Source organism: Siphateles boraxobius, unplaced genomic scaffold (genome assembly GCF_051911475.1).
Source record: "Siphateles boraxobius isolate OS27281-9 unplaced genomic scaffold, OSU_SipBor_1 21, whole genome shotgun sequence".
In the NCBI taxonomy this organism is placed as follows: domain Eukaryota; kingdom Metazoa; phylum Chordata; class Actinopteri; order Cypriniformes; family Leuciscidae; genus Siphateles; species Siphateles boraxobius.
In genome coordinates this window covers 666,038-691,713 of record NW_027508822.1, presented here as the reverse complement: position 1 = coordinate 691,713, position 25,676 = coordinate 666,038, and the positions used below count along the sequence as shown (strand labels likewise).

Here is a 25,676-nt window from a genome sequence, read left to right as displayed (position 1 = left end):
GGAAATGGATAAATATTCTAAATGTTCCGATCCAATCTGACTTGTAATGCTGCCCGAATCATAAATCATGCACTGTTCCTTCGTTGGCCAGAGGAGAACTGGCCCTCCGACTGAGTCTGGTTTCTCCCAAGGTTTTTTTCTCCATTCTGTCACCTGATGGAGTTTTGGTTCCTTGCCACTGTTGCCTTGGCTTTTGGCTTGCTTAGTTGGGGACATTTAATATTCAATAATATTATTGATCTGCCTTGCTTAAGGTGGACGTTGACTCAATTTTATTTTAGAAACAAACTCTGTTATATTATTTTCATGTTATCACTGTGAAGCTGCTTTGATACAATCTGTATTGTAAAAAGCGCTATATAAATAAAGGTGACTTGACTTGACTTGACACACATTGCTCATTAAGAGAATAGAGACAAAACACACACATTACCCATTAAGAGAATAGAGACAACCCTTTTAGACCATGCGCATGGAGCGCCGAACATTTTACCCATCGTTAAAATAGCATTTTACCCATCGTTAAAGGAGCATTTCACCCCTGGGAACCTTGATCTTCGTTGAAAGTGGGTCATATATGTATTAGAAATCTGTCAAAATTTTCAAATTTGGTGCCTTTTTGACCGAGTTATGACAGAAAGTAACTTTATAGCGCATTAGTTTGGTAAACCACATTTCCAACAATGCAACGCGTTTGAACAGCTCCAGAAGCCACTCCCACTAATCCAGAACACCGCCTATGCGGGGGGAATGTCACGGGTTTGACTGCCGTTCCAGTGCACTTTCACGGGTATAAGGTTGGAAAAACACGGGTTACAGGTTGCCTGGAACGATGTACTCCCAGTTACGAGTTGGAAAAACACGGGTTACAGGTTGCCTGGAACGCGGCATTACTGCACAAACAGTTCACTGTTGACGTTACGTTTTAAACGGGAATCATAACGTGACAATGCTTTAAGATATTGTTTATATTTGACGAGATTAATCATATATACATGTAAAACACTTACTTTACAGTCAGGCGTCCATTTCTCCCTGCTGGCTTCGGCTGTCGTTTCCAGTTAATTTTCGGGATGCGGAAATATGTATCTAGGACGCCTCTGTCCATATGCGGTGCGAAACTCGGATGGTTCACAACACAACACTCCATGTCCGTGTCTGCCTCTGACATTTCTTCTAGAAGGAATTGGCATTTTAGAGATTCTTTGCAGCAGACAGACTCTAGCTCGGTGTCCATAGGCGCACTTAATGCAAATGGGTGAAGTGACCCTTTAAGCGCCCTGCGCTTTAGACCATGAGCATAGACTGTTAAAATAGGGCTTAAGTGTCTGTTTTGGGGTGGATGTTAGTGGTTTATACAATAAAAACATTTTTTGATTCATTTTAAATGGGAATAAGATTAATCTGTCAAACACTACAGCTGCTGTTCATTGGAAGCAAGTGTATTCCCTCTGAGTCTTCTCTCTGAAGGGATCCCTCAGCATCTTCTCTGTTGATCTCTGTCCCTCTGTTCCCTGTAAGAAAACAGAAAGAATCACAGATGGTGAAAAGACTGTAATGACTGTTGATGTTACAACTGCATAGAGTGTGTTACTGTTTATGTACCATACACTGCCATACAGAGTGTAAATGTCATCAAAAGAAACATTTTAGTCAAATATAAGTCTTTTTAATAAAGGGTGTTTATATGTGTTTGCTTTTTAATACTGGGGCATGAATGTAGGACTTCTAACTTTAAACTGAATCATTTTTATTATATAATTTTTACCAGTGCTTGAAGTGGGGAAAAAAAGGTGCCGGTACTCCCTTGCATTGGCAAATCATGACATTTGAGGTTTCTACTGTGAAAAACAAAACTTGGAGATATTGCTGGTACAACAACAATTTATTGTTATTCAACATAAATGTATTTAAACAAGTCGTGTGTGTGTGAGTGCATGTGTTTGTGTTTGTGTTTTTGTTTGTGTGTGTGTGTGTGTGTGTGTGTGTGTGTGTGTGTGTGTGTGTGTGTGTGTGTGTGTGTGTGTGTGTGTGTGTGTGTGTGTGTGTGTGTGTGTGTGTGTGTGTGTGTGTGTGTGTGTGAAAACGGAACTCCTCCAAGTGTACAAGTCCAAAAATGCATTTATGCTGAGATTACTACATTTTATTTAATTAAATGCATTTATGGTAAGATTATTATATTTTCATGTCAATCTGTGTTCATTTTGACCACAAACCATGCGCTGTAACTTTAATTCAGCACGTGCAGCGCAGCAGAAATAGACTCTGTGTGGAAACGATCGCTGCACTGCTGTATACACACCGCTCCTGGAACGGATCGCCGGAGCTCATCTGCGTGCAGAGTGTGAAAGCTCTAACCTGTTAACACAGGTGCGGAAAACATACGCACCGCATACGCACTGCAAATGGAGTATATGTGAAACGGGCTTGACACTGATGCTTTTTCTGTCAGTGGACGAGTACCGATTACATGCGAGAAGTAGTGGTACGCAAGAAAAAGTGCAGGTACGTTTAAGAGTAAAATGTAGAAGTGCCGGTACTGCGTACCGATGAGTACCGCCCCACTTCGAGCACTGATTTTTACTAAACATTTTAACTAAGGCATTTATTACTTGCAAATTTTAAATTTAACTACTGGAAAGCTGTGTGCCTTTTATAGCATCTACACAGATATCTTATCTAAATAAGATCATAATAATAATCAATAACTTGTGCTACACTACGAATAGTGACTTTGAATCGCTTGTATTTGGTCTCGCTGCTGCTAATGATCTTGAGTTTATAAAGTCCACAGTCAGTGTTTGTGATGTTTGTGATCCAGTCTGACGGTCCAGCTCAAGTCTGTCCCTGAATCTGCCATTAACACCATCATATGTTGACATTTTATTGTTCTCCATATCAGCTTTAGCTATAAGATTGTCTTCGGGGCCAAAACATCCAGAGTATCAGAGCATCACTCAGTAGTTCATGAACATCAGTGTTTAGTTCGGCACGATCTCCCTCCATCACTCGCACTTTGATTTCTTCATGTCACACAACCATACAGAAGAGAAATGTGCTCATAAGATCAAGTGAAACACATTTAGATAACCCTTCAAGGGTTAGTTCATTTCAAAGCATCCATTAATTGTAGTTTTGTAAATCTAAACAAATTATTATTACGTTAAAAGATAAGATACTGACCGTCTGCAACAATTACGAATCTCTTGCATCGGTTCCCTGTGCGGCTGCTGATCTGTAGTTTATAAACATCAGAATGTGCCATGCTGATGTTCCAGATGGTCAGAGATCCGGTCTGATAATCCAGCTGAAGCCTGTCTCTGAATCTCACATCATTACCACGGTACACTGAGATCTTACTGGTGGCTCTGTTGATTTCAGCAATGCAGGTGTCATTATCTCCATGTGTCCACAGGATCTTACTGTCTTCCTCTAGTTCAGGAATATCAGTGTTTAGAGTGACAGATTCTCCCGCTGTCACTTTTAGTGTATCCACTTCATGTCACGCCAAAACATGCAACAGAAAAATATGATCATAATAGCATGCGGGTTCACTGAATACTGAATATAAGGGGTATTAACATCATAATTTCATTAAAACTCAAGCTACTTACACCATACTGTAACTCTAAACTTCATATACAAGACATTATTTCTGCTGCTGATTTGTAGGTGATAAACTCCAGAGTCTGTGCTTCTGGTGTTCGTGATTTTGAGAGATCCAGTCTGATCATCCATCTCCAGTCTGCATCCGAATCTACCGTCATCAACATCATTATATGAGAGCTGATTGGTGTCTCCATCTCTTTGAGCTATAATGGTGTCTTCAGATCCAAACCCCCAGAGCACCTGATCATCCCTCTGTAGTTCACTTACACGGCTATCTAGAGTGAACTTTTCTCCCTCTGAGAATCGTAGTGAATCCACTGCATGAGCACTCAAAAACATGAAGAAAAGTGAACATGAGAACAAATAAGAGTGAGATGGTGGAAATGGAACTAAGTTGATAATTGATGATCTTTACAAAGATCCAGCACCAACACCTGTGAAGAGACGACCCGACGCCTGTGAAGAGACGACCCGACGCCTGTGAAGAGACGACCCGACGCCTGTGAAGAGACGGTTCAACACGACCCGACGCCTGTGAAGAGACGGTTCAACACGACCCGACGCCTGTGAAGAGACGGTTCAACACGACCCGACGCCTGTGAAGAGACGGTTCAACACGACCCGACGCCTGTGAAGAGACGGTTCAACACGATCCGACGCCTGTGAAGAGACGGTTCAACACGACCCGACGCCTGTGGAGAGACGGTTCAACACGACCCGACGCCTGTGAAGAGACGACTCGACGCCTGTGAAGAGACGACTCGACGCCTGTGAAGAGACGACTCGACGCCTGTGAAGAGACGACTCAACGCCTGTGAAGGGACGACTCAACGCCTGTGAAGGGACGACTCAACGCCTGTGAAGGGACGACTCAACGCCTGTGAAGGGACGACTCAACCCCTGTGAAGAGACGACCCAACACCTGTGAAGAGACGGTTCATTAACTGTGAAGAGACGACCCAACACCTGTGAAGAGACGACCCAACACCTGTGAAGAGACGACGTCTCAACACCTGTGAAGGGACGACCCGACACTTTTGAAGAGATGACCCGACACTTGTGAAGGGACGACTCAACACCTGTGAAGGGACGACCCAACACCTGTGAAGGGACGACTCACCTGTGAAGGGACGACTCACCTGTGAAGGGACGACTCACCTGTGAAGGGACGACTCACCTGTGAAGGGACGACTCAACACCTGTGAAGGGACGACTCAACACCTGTGAAGAGAAGACTCAACACCTGTGAAGAGACGACTCAACGACTCAACACCTGTGAAGAGACAACTCAACACCTGTAAAGAAACGACCCAACACCTGTGAAGGGACGACCCAACACCTGTGAAGGGACGACCCAACACCTGTGAAGGGACGACTCAACACCTGTGAAGGGACGACTCAACACCTGTGAAGGGACGACTCAACACCTGTGAAGAGACGACCCAACACCTGTGAAGGGACGGTTTGTTAAAAAGCAGAGTCTCTGTTCTTTGTTCAGATATTAATACAACAAAATATTATGGGGGCCTCTCTCTATTAACAACACGATGGCAGAGGTAAGAGTAAACCTAGAAATCTCATTAGTAAAAATGAGCTGCGAACACCGTATCCTGACTTTAAAAAGTAATCTAACACACCTTCAGTGATTGGCCCCCAATAATCTGCACCAAAAGCAAGAAAGCTAAAGTAGCAACACTTATAATCTTGTTTCAATTGAAAGATTGAGCTACTCACCATAGAGAATAACCCTGAATCTTTTGGATTTGGTCTCTCTGGTGCTGAAGAGCTTCAGCTGATAATCTCCCGAGTGTGTGATTTTGACGTCTCTGATGGTGAGATCTCCAGTCTCACTGTTCAGATGCAGTCAGTCTCTGAATCTCTCGTCATCAGCAGGATAAAGTCTCATTGGTCTTTAAAGAAATTTGAGCGATGATAGAGCCTTGAGGTCCAAACCTCCAGAGTATTTTATCATATCTCTGTAGTTTGGTTATGCCAGTGTGTAGAGTGATAGAATTCAATTGAATTCAATTCAAATTTATTTGTATAGCGCTTTTCACAATACACATTGTCTCAAAGCAGCTTTACAGAAATTGCATTTCGGAAATGTACATAGAAAAATACAGTTAGTTAATCAAGTATTAATTTATGGCATAACATATCGCAGGCTTTGAGTCGTCTCTTCACAGGCGTCGAGTCGTCTCTTCACAGGCGTTGGGGCATCTGAAGTCTCCGTGAGAGGCTGGATACAAACTGGAGCTGACGAACGCTATTTACCTCGGGACTAGCGTCCCGAGATAACAGCAGAAAGGCAGATGGGAAATAATTAGCATAGCTGATGTTCATAATGTTAATGCATTCGAACTGATTCAGCAGTAGTATCAAAGGTTAAGCATTAAGTGAATGCTTGGTTAAAGAGATGCGTCTTTAATCTAGTTTTAAACTGGGACAGCGAGTCTGAGTCTCGTACAATATCAGGAAGGCTATTCCAGAGTTTAGGAGCTAAATGCGAGAACGCCCTCCCTCCTTTAGTGGACTTAGATATCCTAGGAATGACCAGAAGCCTCGAATTTAGTGATCTTAAAGAGCGCGATGGATTGTATGGCGATAGAAGGTCTGTTAAATACACAGGAGCTAAACCATTTAGGGCTTTATAGGTCAGTAGGAATACTTTGTAATTGATACGTAACTTAATAGGAAACCAGTGTAGAGATGATAAAATAGGTGTTATATGATCATATTTTCTTGATCTAGTAAGAACTCTAGCAGCTGCATTTTGTTTTCTTATAATATTACCAAGTGGCAGCATATATATTGAGAATAGCAGAGGGCCTAACATCGATCCTTGCGGCACTCCATAGTCTACTGACGTTATCTTTGATTTTTCCCCATTTAAACAGACAAAATGGTAACGGTCTGATAAGTACGATCTAAACCAGCTTAATGCCTGTCCCTGAACACCAGTGTAGTTTTGTAGTCGATCCAAGAGTATTTTATGATCGATAGTATCGAACGCAGCACTAAGATCGAGTAGAACTAGTATTGAGATACAGCCTTGGTCAGAAGCTAAAAGTAAATCATTTGTAATTTTAACTAGCGCAGTTTCTGTGCTATGATGCGGTCTGAATCCCGACTGGAATTTTTCATAGATATCATTTTCTTGTAAGAAAGAGCACAATTGAGCGGACACAATTTTTTCTAGTATTTTAGACATAAATGGAAGATTTGAGATGGGTCTGTAATTTGCTAAGTTATTTGGATCTAATTGCGGTTTCTTAATGAGAGGTTTTATTACTGCCAGCTTGAATATTTTTGGAACATGACCTAAAAATAAAGACGAGTGAATAATATTAAGAAGAGGCTCTTCGACTACAGGTAACACTTCTTTCAGTAGTTTAGTGGGTATTGGATCTAATAAACATGTTGTTGGTTTAGATGCAATGATAAGTTTATTTAGCTCTTCCTGTCCTATAGTTGTAAAGCGGTGTAGTTGTTCTAGAGGGGCCATAATTGAGGCTGAATCATAAGACATCATAGAGGATTGTATATTTACAATTGTGTTTCGGATGCTTTCTATTTTCTCATTGAAGTAATTCATAAAATCATTACTACTATACTGTAACGGAATATTTTGCTCTGGTGATGTTTGTTTATTTGTTAGTCTAGCCACGGTGTTGAATAAAAACCTTGGATTATTTTGGTTATTTTCTATTAGTTTGCGGAGATGCTCAGCCCTGGCTGCTTTTAGAGCCTTTTTATAACGTGACATACTGTCTTTCCACGCGATTCTAAAGACCTCTAAATTAGTTTGTTTCCATTTACGCTCTAAGTTACGAGTTTCTCTCTTGATTGCATGCGTAGCACAGTTGTACCATGGTGCTTTAGTTTTCTCTCTAACCTTTTTTAATCTAATTGGTGCAACAATATCTAGTGTACTAGAGAACATGGTGCTCAAACTGCTAGTCATTTCCTCTAGTTCATCTGTTTGTTTGGGTTCACTGAGCAGCTGAGATAGATCAGGTAAGCTATTTGAGAATCTATCTATAGTGGTTGGAAGGATTGTTCTGCCTGGTCTATAACGTGGCGCAACATGACAAATTTAAGCAGTACGTATTATACAAGTTACCATGTAATGATCAGTGAGATCATCACTTTGCGGTACAATATTTATATCAGTTGGATTGGTTCCATATGATATAATTAAATCTAGTGTATGATTTAGACGATGAGTGGGACCACTGACGTTTTGCGTGACCCCAAAGGAGTTTAATAAATCTGTAAACGCAGTCCCTAACGCATCATTTGTATTATCTACGTGTATGTTAAAGTCTCCAACAATTATTGCTTTATCGACATTGACCAATAGATCTGAGAGAAAGTATGCAAACTCTTTTAGGAAGTCAGCATAGGGCCCTGGAGGTCTATATAGGGTAGCCAAGGCTAGAGATAATATGGATTTGTTTCTTGCATCTAAGAGCGTAACATTTAGCACAAGTACTTCAAACGAATTAAACCTGTGACCTGTTTTCTGAGTAACATTAAGAATATCTCTATAGATTGTTGCAACACCGCCGCCACGACCGATCAGACGGGGCTCATGCTTATAACAGTATCCTGGTGGAGTAGACTCATTTAGACCGAAATAATCATTTGGTTTAAGCCAGGTTTCAGTAAGGCAAAGTACATTGAAACTATTATCTGTGACCATTTCATTTACAATAACCGTCTTAGGTGTGAGCGATCTAATGTTTAGAAGACCTAGCTTTAGAAATTGTTTTTGTTCACTGATATTTAGATTTTCTGGTTTAATTACAATAAGATTTTTGCTAGATCCTACACTAGATTTATTGTTTGGCCTCACTAAGCGAGGAATAGACACAGTTTCTATATAATGTTCTACACTACTTATATCAATTAAGTTGGGACAGCAAAGACTGTGATTTGGACTTTGACTTACTAGTCATATGGTGTGTAACGTCTTGGAGATGTTGTCCGACAGAACAGCCGCTCCGATTCTGCTGGGGTGCAGGCCATCAGCACGGTAGAGCCTAGGTCGCTCCCAGAACAGATTCCAATTATTTACAAAGAGCAGTTTCTGTTCATTACACCATGACATTAACCATTCATTTAGAGCAAATGATCTACTGAACCTTTCTTGTCCTAGTCGGTACGTGGGAAGCGGTCCAGACACGATGATCGTTGCTTCAGGCGATGTGCTGCGAACCGTCTCGATCAGGCTTCTGTAGTCCTTCTTCAGAACCTCCGTCTGCCGCAGCCTGATGCCGTTCGTCCCCGCGTGTAGGACCACAGCTCCGACGCGCTCGTCACCGTTCAGGATCTCGGGAATCTGTGCAGCGACATCAAGAACACGAGCACCAGGAAAGCAGTGAGTGCGCACCTTACGCTTACCTGAGGTAGCACGGACATGACGGACCATGGAAGTGCCGATGATCACGGCGGCGTCACGTTCCGGCTCGCGAAGAGGGGAGAAGCGGTTCCGGGTGGAGATCTCGAAGACCGGGAGGGGCGGGGAAGTCCTTGGTCTGGTCCTGGCTCGTGTCTTCCGCTGTGGGATCACCCAGGGTCCATGGTGTTGCCTCGGTGCCGGAGTGAATGAAGGCAGAGATGATCGCGTCCTCCTGGGCAGAGAAACGCACGGAGTAGACGAAGTCGGAGTCAAAAAGTTACTAACCACTGACTTGTGAGCATCGGCGCGTGATGTTTCAAGCGTTGATCGCCGATCTCGCAGCTCGGCTTGCTTCACCAGCAGAACGCGGATCTGTTTCTCCACCGACTCCAGCTCCAATCGTACCGAAACCAGCTCGAATGTGTCCTCACCTGCACTCAGAGGTAACGTTAGACACACATCCGATATGTTCGCCATTATAACAGATGAACAGTAAATTAGTAGTGATACTACCAATATCACTACTAATTTAGGACTGAAATGATGGATATAACCCGTATCCTTTCAGTCAAACGGGTGTAAAATGAGAGGGTCGATAGGCGCGAGGCCACGCGTGAAATGCTAGCGGGCTAAAGGCTAGTAGCCGAGATTCGGAAAGTTGGATCTAAGTAGCGATATCAAAGCAATCCGATTGTTTTTTATAAGGAATAGTGTAGAGGATAAGTTCACATGATATAAAAATAGAAAGTGCTTGTTTATAAATGAGTGGTAAAGAAGAAAATCAGGGATTAATGAATCAATTCGACGGAGCTCAAAACACAAACACAGATCGCACGCGCATGCGCAAAAAGCGAACATGTATTCCATGTATCTCCCTCCGTCACTTCTTTTGTCTTCATTTCATCTGTTCATTGCACCCAGAGAATAAAAAGCTTGTTTCTCAGAAATCAAACTGATATAACTCCCAGTAAAATCAGTAAATAGACACAAATTTAAGTTTACTTGACTAATAAACCTCATGTGGTTTGCCGCTCTAAATTTCAGAACTTCAAGAAACTCCGGAAATTTGTTGTTTAATAGCTTGTAATTGTCCAGTTTTAATCTCTTTTAGAAAAGCACACAGTTACAGTTTCTCACTCTTATGGTGGTAAATGATCTCCTTGAATCACGTAGGAAACTTGACTCTGTAATACTTACGCTTTAGTCTCAAGTACTTGCGCCGATAGTAACACACACCAGCGGTTACAACTGCAGACACAACTAGCAGCGCACAGAGACAAATCAGAGATAAGATAAGACCTGGCTCAGGAACCGCTAGAGAGAGAGACAGTTATAAGTGTAAATGTGTCCTGAAAGTCTGACCTTACATGAAAACTATGATTAGATAAGTAAGGGATGATCCATGGCTAGCTTTGCATCCAATTATTTGAATGTGTTATGTGGGTGAAGGATGAACCCAATAGCAGACAGCAAATGATTCTCACAGGGTTTATTAATGGACAAAAACAGAAAACAAAACCCACGATGGGGCAAAACAAGGCAGGACAAGACTAATACTCAGACAGTAAACTCACAGCTACGACAGGAACAGACACTTCTTGAAGACAGGACTCTCAACAGGTTACTCACAGCTTGATACACACAACGTATGACAATGTCAAACAATGAACCGACACAGGACAGCAAACACAAGGGGATTATATAAGGAACACTAATATCGAGGACAGGTGAAACTGACTAGACAATAATGACAAGACGAGGGTTAACAAGGGGGCGGAGTTACATAACGAGACAAGACAAGCACATGGCCCAAACAACAGACCATGCGCTTGTACACAAAACACTGTTCTGTCATGATCCAGCCTCAAGACTAGGGGAAATCAAGGACAAGAAGGCCAGATCATGACAGAACCCCACACTTAAGGAGCTGCTTCCAGACGCTCCTCAAGAGGACATCAGACGCGAGACAAGACTGACTGAGACATTGAGACAAACCAAACCAAAACATGACAAATAACAGTAGTGGCAAACACGAAAACACAACAACAGGGTTAGGATGACAAATCAAAAATAATAAACATGGAAAGGGTGGTGGAGGAAACACAGAGTTCATGGGGGATTGTCCAGGGTGGATGGGTGGGCTGGGGGTCTGTGCAGCCGACTCGGGAACAGCAATCCGTGCAGCCGACTCGGGGACAGCAATCCGTGCACTCTCCGACGCTGACTCGGGACTTGAAGACCAGACAGGTTTGGAAGGAACTTCTAGGATCTTGAAAAGACTTGACAAATAATTTGATAAAGCCTCAGCGGCAATGACAACAGGCATCCTTTGACGAGCTGATACCGAATGCAGGACTGCTTCTGCAGCTTGATCGGCCGCAGCTCTCACAGCAGCTGACTTGGGATCAGCGCTCTCAACAGCTGGTTTGGGATCAGCGCTCTCAACAGCTGGTTTGGGATCAGCGCTTGCAGTAACGGGCTCTGGAACAGCGCTTGCAGTAGCGGGCTCTGGAACAGACAGAGACAAAGGATTGGAGACTCCCCTCCTTCTCTTCTTTCTCCTTGGCCATGGAGCAGATGCCATTGGACTAGTGACTGGTTGGGGAAGCTCAACAGGAGCTGTGACTGGGGCATGGAGGACAGTCTCAGACAGGGCTATTTCCGTCGCAGAGGATTCTGATGCAGACTCCCATGAGGTCCGTCTCCCTCACTTACCGAGGAGATTTTCGGGTACGGCTGATGCCTCGGGATTGGAAGTGGATCTCCCTTGATCTCCCTGGGTAACCACAGCCAGGACACGACCCTCCGGTATCATATAGAATAACATAGAATAACAAATTTCTACATTAAACACAACAATATGCCATCGCATTCGCGACTCTCCTATGCTTAAAGGCGACACTTCCGGTTTTCTTCCCACGGCAGCCTCGCTTTCGATTTCAAAATAACGGCTGCGTGAAATAAGCGTATACCCAAAAGGTGTCACGATGTTCAAGTGGTGTTGAAATAGTTTTGTTGTCTCATAGTCCTTAGTAAAGTAATGATTTTAATAAATAACTTGAAATTCCAGCTTCCGACAGCTGAGGGCATGAGATTTCTTTCTGTACAATGACATAAACACCAACCAAACACTTGCTCTCTGTGTGAATCACGTACGATCTCACGAGAATAAGGAAGTTGAAGCTGAGAATCTATCGATTACGGCAAAATCAGAACCATTTATGTGTGTTGCACAATCGTGGAGATATTAATAGAAAGATTTAGTAAACATCGAGTTGATGCGCCCGCACGTCATCCGACCTCAGGGGGTTAATATACAAAAATTGGTGTTTTGAGGTGTAAACGACATGCCAGATATAGTTAGATAATAGTTGTTGTGCGATTGGTTGATAAGCAACCTTCACTGTATACACGTCTGTGCAGTGATCATTCCATCACTCCATCAAAGGTAATTTCAACATTTGTTTGAATACAATGGGTGTATGATCAATCGTGTCTTTAAGTTACCCTGTAGTTTCGTCAATCAACACCACCAGCTGGTTCGGCGAGTCAGCTGTTTGTGTTATGAGTCTAAGCTAGGCTAACTGTACGTTCACACCGCCGCCGGCGAGAGAGGCAAAATTCCTTGAAAATCTTAAAAAACCTTGTCTGCTTTACACAATTTAGCTACCTTGGAGTTAATCCTAGTCCATAGTTATGCAGCTAGCTCGCTAACAGACTTGATAGCTACTAGAAAGACCTGTAACTACAGGACTCTACGTTGAAAATACCCGTTTGTTGCCCGCCAGGTATCCATGGTAGTCACGTGACTGCAAAGTATGAATAGAGCAGTTTTACAGGCTTTTGTCATCTATATGACTGTTTCTAACAGCAAACACTCAGAATAAAGTGAGATGATCTGCTGATGATCCTGAATGGCTTGTTGAATGAGTGTTGATAGTCTGAGGATCATCAATGTTAACAGATCTGCTGAAAACACTCTTTATTTCATGACAATAGTTCCTGTTTTCACCTCATTTATTATGCTGATGTCTTCAGATCTCCTGTACATTGACACTTAAAGCTCATTTCATTGGTGTCAGCAGACTGAGGGGATTTGTTGGTTACTATGTGTACATTGTTTATTTCTGTTTATGCTTTCAACTGTTTTTCTTACTATTATATATATATTGAAGAATTTACATTATTATATTTTGTTGTCCATGAGCAAAAAACAAACAAACTTAGTTACTTATATATTTTAGTTTTGGAAAGATCAGCTCCTCCCACTGCAATCACATCATCAGTTTAGCTCCTCCCACAGCAATTACATCATCAGTGAAGCTCCTCCCACAGTAATTCTACAATAAATGCTGTAAATTCCCATCAGCTACAAGTGAAGACGAGCATGAAAGCATCAGGAAGAGCTGAAATCTGCAAAGACTGAGTTCATTAAAGAGGACAGTGAGAACACGAGTGATCCAGAACCTGCAGAATGAAACACACTGAAGATCCTGAAGAACAAAGAGGTTGGTGTTTATTCTTCATTCATTCATGATGCTGAAGAATATTAATGTTAGAAACATTCAGGCACTTCATCACATTTAGATAAATAGTTAAACTATGAAATGGCTGCAAAAGTTTCAGTTTTGTTAACAAATGGTCAGTAAAGGGAGGCTTGAGATATTGTCAACATCAGGTCAAACTAAATCTAAATATTTTAACTGTTTTATTTTACATTTATTTGATATATATGGTTTACAATTTGTAACAATTTTACCTGAATTTTGGCCTTAATTTTGTGCATATTTTTCCAAACATATAACAAATAATAATAATTCCAAAATATAAAATTTTACAATCTACTCTGCTTTACTGCAAATATTTGTGTTCTTTCTCGCAGTGAAATTCACTTGATCTTCTGTGTCTTGTGTCCCACTTTCACATGCATGTGAAGTCAATGGAAGAAATTCAGTGTGAACGGCCCTTAATTAAAACGTTTTAGTAGTTTTTAACATAATTAAATATTAATCTAAAAAGTTGGTGTCAAAATATGGCAGTATTGTGTATTTTAATGTTAATATCATCTTAGATAATTGTGTCATTGATCAAATATATTTAAAAGTTATCACTACAGAAACATGGGATTTGCACCTATGATGTTTTTAAAAAAAATAACTGGAAGATCAGAGTACCTCATTCATGGAAAGTTTCAGGGACGTATAATTAATTTATAAAAATACATACATTTTTTTTATATTTTATAGCAGTTGTCTGTTACATCTGGGATAACTTTAATATCCATTCACTCCATATTTCTCTCTTTGAATTATTTTGATTATTTAGAAAATTTTAAAATGAGAGTTTTTCTTTCATGCCAGACTCGATGGAAGTGGAGGAGAGTGAAGAACTGAGTGAATTGAAGGAGGAGAGAGAAGAACTGAGTGAAGTGAAGGAGGAGAGTGAAGAACTGAGTGAAGTGAAGGAGGAGAGAGAAGAACTGAGAGAAGTGAAGGAGGAGAGTGAAGAACTGAGTGAAGAGAAGGAGGAGAGAGAAGAACTGAGTGAAGTGAAGGAGGAGAGTGAAGAACTGAGTGAAGTGGAGGAGGAACATCATGTCCAACCTGGAGGAAAACCCTTGTGTCGCTCAAAGACTAAACAGACATTTTTAAAGAAAAGAAGAGCCAAGAAATCTTTCACCTGCACTCAGTGTGGAAAGAGTCTCAAAAACAAACATAATCTTGAGATTCACATGAGAGTTCATACAGGAGAGAAGCCGTTCTCATGTGATCAGTGTGGGAATAGTTTCAGTCAATCATCATCCCTTAAGAAACACATGAGGATCCACACCGGAGAGAAGTCGTTCACATGTGATCAGTGTGGGAATAGTTTCAGTCAATCATCATCCCTTAAGAAACACATGAGGATCCACACCGGAGAGAAGTCGTTCACATGTGATCAGTGCGGGAAAACATTTCTTAGTGCATCAGACCTGAAGAGACACCTGACAGTTCACTTGAAGGAGAAGCCACATTCATGTTCTGTGTGTGGAAAGAGTTTTTCAGTGCTGCCTAATTTACATAGACATGAGAAAATACATACTGGTGTGAGAGAGTACATGTGCTTTGAGTGTGAGAAGACTTTTACTACAGCAAACAAGTTAAAACTGCACCAGAGAATTCACACTGGAGAAAAACCTTACAAGTGTTCACACTGTGACAAGAGATGCAGTGAGTCATCCTCTCTGAAAAAACATGAGAGGATCCACACTGGAGAAAAACCTTACAAGTGTTCAAGCTGCGACAAGAGATTCAGTGTGTCATCACATCTGAAAACACATGAGATGATCCACACTGCAGAAAAACCTTACAAGTGTTCACACTGTGACAAGAGATTCAGTGTGTCGTCATCTCTGAAAAAACATGAGAGGATCCACACTGGAGAAAAACCCTACAAGTGTTCACACTGTGACAAGAGATTCAGTGTGTCAGAAAATCTTAAAAAACATGAGAGAATCCACACTGGAGAAAAACCTTACAAGTGTTCACACTGCGATAAGAGATTCAGTGTGTCAGCAAATTTGAAAAGACATGAGAGAATTCACACTGGAGAAAAACCTTACAAGTGTTCACACTGTGTCAAGAGATTCAGTCACTCATCATCTCTGAAAACACACAAGAGGATCCACAGCAGAGAGAAACCGCACACGTGTGATCAGTGTGGAAAGAGTTTCACTATTAAAAGTGGCCTGAAGATACACATGAAGATCCATGCAGTGGAGAAACCACATCAACACAGTCTGAGATCACGGTAAGTAGTTCATCTTTATGTGCTGAGAAACAAAAGCTGCTTTTCCACCTCCGGAAAAGGTTCCAGTTGTGTTTCCACTTGAGCCTGGTACGGCACGGCACAATTACAAACTGTTCTCAGCCCTAAACTCTCAGCACACTTGGCTAACCGTGTGCAAAGTTCAATAATGACAACAACATGTTCCAAGAAGATGGTTCCTGTTCTCACCATGCACCATTAATTTTCAACGGCGTTTTGTCCATAGAAATGTTTTTCTATGGAAGCAGCTTAAAATCGAGCTCAGATAAACCACCCAGTGGGACTAATAATGCTTGGATGATGAGTCTGGTAGCAAGATACCTAAATTATGCAGGTGGAGCTGGGGAGGAACGCCAGAGGGCAATTCCATGCAAAGGTCATCCTTACCATTAAAAAATAAAGTTTTTAACAAAACCCTTTTTAAGTTGTCCATTTAGGTCTGTAATATACTGTATTAATGTGTTTTAATGAAAATTTTAAGAAAATTACCTTGTTTATCCACCAGATATGAGGTGAGGAACAATGCTTTAATTACATTTGTGAGTGCCTGACCTTTTGCCTGTCGACTACTCTTCTTAATAAAGTGCTGCATATGGACCTGACTGCTTCTGATGATTCCCCACTTTTTTAACTTTATTAGAGCGCCGGCACACTGAAGTGTTTTTTTCCCCACCAGTTTAATGTTTATGAATGTATTTAACGTGAAAGAATATCATTAATCTAGGCAAACTATATATCATTTTAAAGGTCTAAGCCGCAAGCATCGACGATAGAGCTCTGCTTTTCAATGAAAAGCTAATAACGAATGTATTTCTTGCATTTATGTAAGCATTACAGATCAAAACACACGTAATCAAAAATGGAGTACATACCAGTAGTGTCCTAATAACGAGCCACACACGCATCCACTGCACACACATTGGTCATTAAGAGAATAGAGACAAAACACACACATTACCCATTAAGAGAATAGAGACAACCCTTTTAGACCATGCGCATGGAGCGCCGAACATTTTACCCATCGTTAAATTAGCATTTTACCCATCGTTAAAGGAGCATTTCACCCCTGGGAACCTTGATCTTCATTGAAAGTGGGTCATATATGTATTAGAAATCTGTCAAAATTTTCAAATTTGGTGCCTTTTTGACCGAGTTATGACAGAAAGTAACTTTATAGCGCATTAGTTTGGTAAACCACATTTCCAACAATGCAACGCGTTTGAACAGCTCCAGAAGCCACTCCCACTAATCCAGAACACCGCCTATGCGGGGGGAATGTCACGGGTTTGGCTGCCGTTCCAGTGCACTTTCACGGGTATAAGGTTGGAAAAACACGGGTTACAGGTTGCCTGGAATGATGTACTCCCAGTTACGAGTTGGAAAAACACGGGTTACAGGTTGCCTGGAACGCGGCATTACTGCACAAACAGTTCACTGTTGACGTTACGTTTTAAACGGGAATCATAACGTGACAATGCTTTAAGATATTGTTTATATTTGAGGAGATTAATCATATATACATGTAAAACACTTACTTTACAGTCAGGCGTCCATTTCTCCCTGCTGGCTTCGGCTGTCGTTTCCAGTTAATTTTCGGGATGCGGAAATATGTATCTAGGACGCCTCTGTCCATATGCGGTGCGAAACTCGGATGGTTCACAACACAACACTCCATGCCCGTGTCTGCCTCTGACATTTCTTCTAGAAGGAATTGGCATTTTAGAGATTCTTTGCAGCAGACAGACTCTAGCTCGGTGTCCATAGGCGCACAGTTACAGCACGAGCACCACCAATTCGCTACAGCGCGAGCAAGCCCGGGCTTCTCGTCTGCGCCGGGCTGGTCTCCTGCGGCGGCCGCTGCCGCAGCCGACGTCGCCGCCTCTTGTTCCTCCATCAGCCTCAGCTGCTTTTCGCTATATTGTGGCTCGTATAAATAGCCACGAACATCAGTTTTGAGCAAAAGATTTTCAAAATCCTCGTCTTCCATATCGTGTGTCGTAAATTCAGGCATTATGGTAAATCTAACTCCTTGAGCGCTTGTTAGCTTAGCTTGCTGTCTTCCAAGCAAGATGGCGGATTAATAGTTTAGTTTCTTCAGGTTTAGTCCCTCCCACTGATCTGTAATAGGCAAGTGGAGAGACTACACCTGTGAAGAGACGGTTCAACACCTGTGAAGAGACGACCCAACACCTGTGAAGAGACGACCCAACACCTGTGAAGAGACGACCCAACACCTGTGAAGGGACGACTCGACACCTGTGAAGAGATGACCCGACACTTTTGAAGGGACGACCCAACACCTGTGAAGGGACGACCCAACACCTGTGAAGGGACGACCCAACACCTGTGAAGGGACGACTCAACACCTGTGAAGGGACGACTCAACACCTGTGAAGGGACGACTCAACACCTGTGAAGGGACGACTCAACACCTGTGAAGGGACGACTCAACACCTGTGAAGGGACGACTCAACACCTGTGAAGGGACGACTCAACACCTGCGAAGGGACGACTCAACACCTGTGAAGAGACGACTCAACACCTGTGAAGAGACGACTCAACACCTGTGAAGAGACGACTCAACACCTGTGAAGAGACGACTCAACACTTGTGACTCAACACCTGTGAAGAGACGACTCAACACCTGTGAAGAGACGACTCAACACCTGTGAAGAGACGACTCAACACCTGTGAAGAGACGACTCAACACCTGTGAAGAGACGACTCAACACCTGTGAAGAGACAACTCAACACCTGTGAAGAGACGACCCAACACCTGTGAAGGGACGACCCAACACCTGTGAAGGGACGACTCAACACCTGTGAAGGGACACCTCAACACCTGTGAAGGGACGGTTTGTTAAAAAGCAGAGTCTCTGTTCTTTGTTCAGATATTAATACAACAAAATATTATGGGGCCTCTCTCTATTAACAACACGATGGCAGAGAAAGAGTAAACCTAGAAATCTCATTAGTAAAAATGAGCTGCGAACACCGTATCCTGACTTTAAAAAGTAATCTAACACACCTTCAGTGATTGGCCCCCAATAATCTGCACTAAAAGCAAGAAAGCTAAAGTAGCAACACTTATAATCTTGTTTCCATTGAAAGATTGAGCTACTCACCATAGAGAATAACCCTGAATCTTTTGGATTTGTTGTCTCTGGTGCTGATGAGCTTCAGCTGATAATCTCCATAGTGTGTGATTTTGACGTCTCTGATGGTGAGATCTCCAGTCTCACTGTTCAGATGCAGTCAGTCTCTGAATCTCTCGTCATCAGCAGGTAAAGTCTCATTGGTCTTTAAAGAAATTTGAGCGATGATAGAGCCTTGAGGTCCAAACCTCCAGAGTATTTTATCATATCTCTGTAGTTTGGTTATGCCAGTGTGTAGAGTGATAGAATCTCCCTCTGTCACTTCTTTTGTCTTCATTTCATCTGTTCATTGCACCCAGAGAATAAAAAAGCTTGTTTCTCAGAAATTAAACTGATATAACTCCCAGTAAAATCATTAAATAGACACAAATTTAAGTTTACTTGACTAATAAACCTCATGTGGTTTGCCGCTCTAAATTTCAGAACTTCAAGAAACTCCGGAAATTTGTTGTTTAATAGCTTGTAATTGTCCAGTTTTAATCTCTTTTAGAAAAGCACACAGTTACAGTTTCTCACTCTTATGGTGGTAAATGATCTCCTTGAATCACGTAGGAAACTTGACTCTGTAATACTTACGCTTTAGTCACAAGTACTTGTGCCGATAGTAACACACACCAGCGGTTACAACTGCAGACACAACTAGCAGCGCACAGAGACAAATCAGTGTGCAAACACAGCCTCAAGACTAGGGGAAATCAAGGACAAGAAGGCCGGATCATGACAGAATGTAGGATGTGGAGTCAAAGAGCCACCAGACCCGAAGCGGAGTGCCTTCAAATGGTTCATTCGTTTTTTTAATTGATGTGAGGTAGACTTGAGCTAAATCAGCAGGGTTTCATGACACTTCAAAGTTGATTATTTTCTTTATAATGTATTAATCATTAGCATGACTCTAATTCAAATATGATTAGTTATTATTTTGGTGGTCGTATAGATTTCTTGTTTTGATGTTAAAAAACCAAACACTGACTACCCAGCAAGCAACAGCCGTCATTTAACCGTCAGGTGAACTATAGACCCGATAGACCAGCTATGATATCTACAAATCGTCACGACTTAGCTATTAAAAATTGCTTGTTGGGTAGTGACACAATTACACTAGATTACACTATTTTAGTGTTTATGACAGTGATGAATTGATATTGTTTATTGACTTCATATTTTCCCAGCTGCAAGTCATTAAAATTGTGAAGATTAAATGCCTAAAAGTTAAACATTGTTATGCAAATCTTGACAACAGTTTCAAGGTATTTCCCACTGAAAAAATATATGAATATATACTTTTTTTTATGTTATAAAAATGTTTTCACACATGTTCTATACATGAACAAATCATTGTTAGTGTTAATAACAAAGCATAAAACATTGCAATGCAAGAAGGATTATTGCAATGTGCTCTACTCACCAACAAAAACGTTGAATCTCTTGTAGAAGGTCTCTTTAGTGTTGGTGATCTGTAGTTCATAAACTCCTGTATCTGTGGTTCTGGTGTTTGTGATGGTCAGAGATCCAGTGTGATCATCCAGTCTGAATCTCACATCATCACTGTACGAGATCTTATGGATCGTAATGTTGATTTCAGCAATGAAAGAGTCTGGACTCAACGGTCCAAACGTCCACAGAATCACATCATATTTCTGTAATTCATTAACACCAGTATGTAGAGTGACGGATTCTCCCTCTTTACTGTTTGTTATCACAGCAAAAAACACATCTGGAGAACGAACAGAACTAGTTTTTAAGATTTCACAGCTTGATCACTGTGATTATTCTATAAATGCTGAGACTTGCTGTACTCACTGTGGACGGTCACACTGAACGTCTTGGATGAGGTCTCAGTGCTGATGATTTTCAGCTGATAATCTCCAGAGTGTTTGGTCCTGATGTCCCTGATGCTGAGAGATCCAGTCTGATTGTCCAGCTGAAGTCTGTCTTCGAATCTCCCATCATCAACGTCATTAAACGAAGACGTCTGACTTTTTCCGTTGAGTTTAGCGATAATATCGTTTTGAGCTCCATACATCCACATCATCAGATTAACATTGTGTATTTCAGTGAGGTTCGTGTGTAAGGTAAGAGAATCACCCCTTTGCTTCACCTGCGAACAAGGGCAGTTCCTCAAAGATTCATCCCGTCAATGTCATCAGGAAGCAGATCCCACAGTTATTCTTTAAATGCAAAGTATTACAGGGCAAAAGTCACATTTCAAATATAGAAAGTTATTTATTGGATGAACAAAATCTCATAAGTTCAGGTGAGTGTGCAGAAAAAATGAAAAAATAATTCTTACTAGTGAGTTTCTATACTTAAAGTCCCACTGAAGTGCCTTAAAACGCACAGCTGTGTCCGATGCGTTGACGTAATTTCCCAGGAAACAGGAAGCTAAGGCGGGTCATATTGAATGGCTCCTCCCCCTTTTCAAATAGCCAATAGCGTTTAGTTTACCTCACAGACTGAAAGTGATTGACAGCACCAGGAAATGAATGCGAGCGCTGATGATACGTTGGATTCAATCCTCTCTGCCAATAAGTCTATCAGACCGTATCACTTTGAGCCAAGTAACGTAACGGGGCGGACGCTACAGAGCATTTGATTGGACAGAAGATGTGATGAGAAACTGAAGTCCGCGGTGATGTCATACAAATCCAAGATCCATTTTAGCGGAAGTGAGAGACTTTTTCATAAACTTAAGGCTAACATATTCCAACCCGATCACACTAAATGCGTCTCTATAGCACGCAGTGTGTTTATCGTGTAATTTATACGCGAAAATGAGTTTTTACGTGCATAGGATACGCATGGGTTGGTTAGGGTAGGTTTAGTAGTGGTGTGGGGTGCGTGTGTATTATACGTTTGGGTAGAATTAGTGGTGTGGGGTGCGTGTGTATTACACGCAAATAAACTGCGTTTCACATGCACGCGAAAACTGCGTATAATATGCACGAAAAAACTAATTTTCGCGTATAAATTGTATGATAATACAGAATGCATGCTATAGAGCAGGGGTCTCCAACCTTTTTTCATTTGAGAGCTACTTTTTAAAAAAGATAGTGGCCGAGAGCTACTCATGTAGGCTAATACAATACTTAAATCTCTTAAATAATGTCTCATAACTCTCATATTAACAACTAGTTTTTGTAGAACGATATATGTCACCCTTAAATGTCAGAGAAAAGAACAGAATCAGAGATTAATTTTTTTAAAGAAAATTTTACTTTGCATATTATACTGTAAAAACACATAATTATAGTTGATTTTATAGTGCATCTTAACTAGAGATGAAATGGCATGAAAATTTCATGATTATAGTGACCAAATTGATCATGGTTATCACAGAATCCTGTTCAAAAAGTACTAATACTACACAATAAAATCAATTCACCAAGGTTTATGTCGAAAAAACAGCAAATAACAAATATAATTAGAATTCATTTGCACTTTTTGTTTACATAAACAAAATAACAACATTAAAAATGATGGTCAGATTTTAAAGTAGTGTCTTGCTACATGTTATCTACTAACATGTAGCCTACAAGTTAAAATAAAGTTTTGACAAAAAAAGATTTATAAAAAGCTTGCATATTTCAGCCGTAAAATCATTTTTATAAAAAGAGTGAGTCAAAAAAGATAAATTACTGACGTTCACAATACACATTAGCCTATCTTTCATTATTAATAGTAAAATTCGGTCTAATTTTCCTGTGGCGTCTGTCGTTGCTATGCAACCATGCACTGCGCTCTCCACAATGACAAAGAAGTTTTAGTAGCTAATGGATTTTTCATCTCGCTGTGCCTGGAAAAAAATGAGCGCGTCGCTTCAATTATGAGCCTCCTACATTTGAAATAACGAACTTGAGCACAATCAGGCCACGAGCTACTGGTAGCTCGCGAGCGACGTGTTGGAGACCCCTGCCATAGACCATTGGCAACCGCAATGCTAGCTCCACAGATGAGGCATACAGCTTTATCTTTAACGTTAGTGAAGAAGAATTCTGTTTCCCACTCCTCGTTAAAATAATAAGTCGTCTTCTTTTTTGCATGACCTGCATCATCAGCCATAATTAATCTTTTTTTTCTTTTTTATAGTTCAATTTATCTTATTTATGTACCGTCTGCCCGCGACCGCCTCGACTCAAAGAAGTTACGTTGCATTTTTTTTTTTTTTTAAACCTCGTCGACGTGCAGATACTAAATATTTCAACTTATTTTATTATGTTTTAATGGTATATGAAATGTTTTAATGGGATATGAAATGTTACCATTATTTATTTTCTCATTTTATGCCATCATAAATAATAATAAAAAAAAAGCAAAATGAAAGATTACAATTCAGGCTATTTATAGAACGTGCTCGGCGGGCGACTCAGAGACTCCATGCGGGCTACCAGGTGCCCGCAGGCACCATGTTGGAGACCACTGTCTTAGGGGGCTTTTCACACTGGCAGTTTAGTTCGGAACGGGGCACGGTTCGCATGAAAAATCGCTAATGTGTACGCTGTCATGGGACCCGGGTGCGCACTGGGGTACCGAACCCGAGACTACCTGGAGGAGGTGATCTGAGTTCGGTTGCTCCCGAACCATGCCGCGGTTCGCCTGAATGTGAAAGCAGCATGGACTCGGGTGCGCACTTGTTCAGGAAGTAAAGTAACCTGCATGTATTTTAGCTTATTGTGATGTATTCAGTTAAATAAAACACTTGTAAGGGATGATAGCGTTGATAATTTTACCTTGGATACGAGCGAGACTGAGCCTGCATTGTATTCGTGCATTGCGCGTGAAATCAGGGCACCAAATTTGGAAATCCACTGTCTCCTCAAAAGAGTCCGTTTGCAAGCAGCAGAAGGCCACCTTATGTGACACACGCACAGTAAACCTGTATTGTTCAGTCAACTGCGCATAATAGCACCGAATTAATAAAAAAAACACAATATTGGCCCACGCTTTGTTTTCTATCATGCGCCATGCACGTTTGCGATGTAGTAATATGCACGCAAACGCACTAGGGTTCGATAGAATCAAGATGAGTGTGAAACCAGACCAACACTGCGGGGGGCGCCGGGAACAAACACGCTCGGGCTCGGACCGCAGCAAACGAGCCCAGTGTAAAAGCCCCCTTAGATTATTTATAGAAGCCTTTAGAGTTCAACTACACAACTAACAATCCTAGCTAGGCTTGATACAACAGTATAAAACTCAAACATACAGGAATAAATCATATATACCAGGGGTGTCAAACTCAGTTCCTGGAGGGCCACAGCCCTGCAGAGTTTAGTTCCAATCAGCTCCAACAAACATACCTCTAGTTTTTAAATGAGCCTGAAGGTGTTTAATTAGAGTTGAAGCTAAACCCTGTAGGGCTTCGACCCTCCAAGAACTGAGGTTGACACCCCTGCTCAAGAGTGTTAAAGTTAATGAGATAATTAAGTGATTCATTGAGTGATGATTGACCATTATTGAAGACACCTGGGGCCTGTTTCAATAAGGAGGTTCAACCAACTCTGAGTTAAAACTTGAACTCTGAGTTGACTTACCCTGAGATGGGAAACTCTGAGTTTTCGGTTTCAGAACAGCTGAAATGAGTAAGTTCAATCAACTCTAATGGCTAAAGAGAGGCAGAGTGGTGTTTTATAACATATTTCGTTTTATTGTTGCCTAAAATGTACATGCAGAGCGAGCTGAGTGACGCTTTCAAGAACGCGCTGTTCCATTTGGAGAATTACCGGACTCGCGTCCTCGGGAGTCCTTCTGCTGAGAACTTTACATACTTGGTATTGAGAAATGCCTAATGTCGGCGCTTGTCTTCTTGTGACAAACATGCTGAGAAGTAAGGACAAGATCTGCTGTATGCCATCCATTGGTGTTTACTTTGTCGCTTTCTTCTTCGCGCGAAAATGACGTTGATCGCTTCTTTCCGGCAAACACCACGCCTATCAAGTAGGGTACTGTTGGCGGTGGAAACGCTAGTTGGATCATGGTTTACTGACCCGACCTGAACCGTACTGTACCGTACCGTAATGCTCAGTGGAAACGAGCCATAAGTTGACTGACTCTGAGTTAAGCGCGTGCACCACAACTATAAAAAGCCATTATCAATGGAGCGCAGATATTATGAGTCACCATGGTAACAGCGCCAGACAAAAAGAGGTCTGCATATTTCTCACAAGCAGTACGCGAACATTCTCTTTTAAGCAACAGGGCAGCAGCGGCGATCGAGATAGTTAGTTTGGGAGAAAATAGTTGCTCGAGTCAATGCGTAAGTTTACATTTTAATTACTGTTATACAGTGTTGGGTGTAATTACCAAGTAATCTAAAAACTGTAATTTAATTAAAGGGATTACTCTTAATTCTTCTGTAATATAAAGTAAAATATGATGTCATTGCATTAAATACTGCATAGACTATAGAACAATTCTATATAAAACAATAGTGGATTTAACATAACATTTTTAAAAGGTATATTTTAATGTAACCTTTAATGTAACCTGATTGAGGTTTAACCTCTAAACCACAATCAGTTTATAGCATGTGATTGCATTTTCTCTTGCTGTTCTCAACATAACAATCAGATACAACTGAGCAGAGATAAACTGATGTTAAAAAGTCAATATCCCAACTAAAGCAAACACTTATCCCCATAATGGTGACATCAAACCAAACGATTATTTTCAATAAATAATCAACATCTTAACCTCTGTTAATT

The 25,676-nt window shown here is 41.3% G+C and overlaps 4 protein-coding genes across 5 annotated transcripts in view; 1 reads left to right on the top strand and 3 right to left on the bottom strand.

Moving 5' to 3' along the window:
- The window catches only part of LOC143746091 (uncharacterized), a 606,033-nt gene that overhangs the window by 204,637 nt on the left and 375,720 nt on the right, over positions 1 to 25,676 (bottom strand). The gene's annotated exons all lie outside the window — the stretch shown is intronic.
- On the bottom strand, positions 1,413 to 19,661 carry LOC143746123 (uncharacterized). Of its 2 annotated transcripts, XM_077237891.1 has the most exons (6): positions 19,552 to 19,661; positions 18,946 to 19,257; positions 3,615 to 3,926; positions 3,184 to 3,495; positions 2,721 to 3,023; positions 1,413 to 1,514 (listed from the first exon to the last, which is right to left on the bottom strand). In XM_077237891.1, exons 3-5 carry the CDS (start codon positions 3,736 to 3,738, stop codon positions 2,905 to 2,907), a joined length of 555 nt encoding a protein of 184 aa, XP_077094006.1. In that variant the 5' UTR covers positions 3,739 to 3,926; positions 18,946 to 19,257; positions 19,552 to 19,661; the 3' UTR covers positions 1,413 to 1,514; positions 2,721 to 2,904. The 2 variants fall into 2 exon arrangements, with proteins under 2 accessions (XP_077094006.1, XP_077094007.1); XM_077237892.1 differs by lacking the exons at positions 18,946 to 19,257; positions 19,552 to 19,661 and adding an exon at positions 5,344 to 5,616.
- Positions 13,275 to 15,968, top strand: LOC143746095 (uncharacterized). The gene is made up of 2 exons (XM_077237844.1): positions 13,275 to 13,521; positions 14,521 to 15,968. The coding sequence occupies exons 1-2, from the start codon at positions 13,488 to 13,490 to the stop codon at positions 15,804 to 15,806; spliced, it is 1,320 nt and encodes a 439-aa protein (XP_077093959.1). The 5' UTR covers positions 13,275 to 13,487; the 3' UTR covers positions 15,807 to 15,968.
- LOC143746042 (uncharacterized) lies at positions 19,076 to 21,056 on the bottom strand. The gene is made up of 3 exons (XM_077237764.1): positions 20,776 to 21,056; positions 20,381 to 20,689; positions 19,076 to 19,257 (listed from the first exon to the last, which is right to left on the bottom strand). The coding sequence occupies exons 1-3, from the start codon at positions 21,005 to 21,007 to the stop codon at positions 19,076 to 19,078; spliced, it is 723 nt and encodes a 240-aa protein (XP_077093879.1). The 5' UTR covers positions 21,008 to 21,056.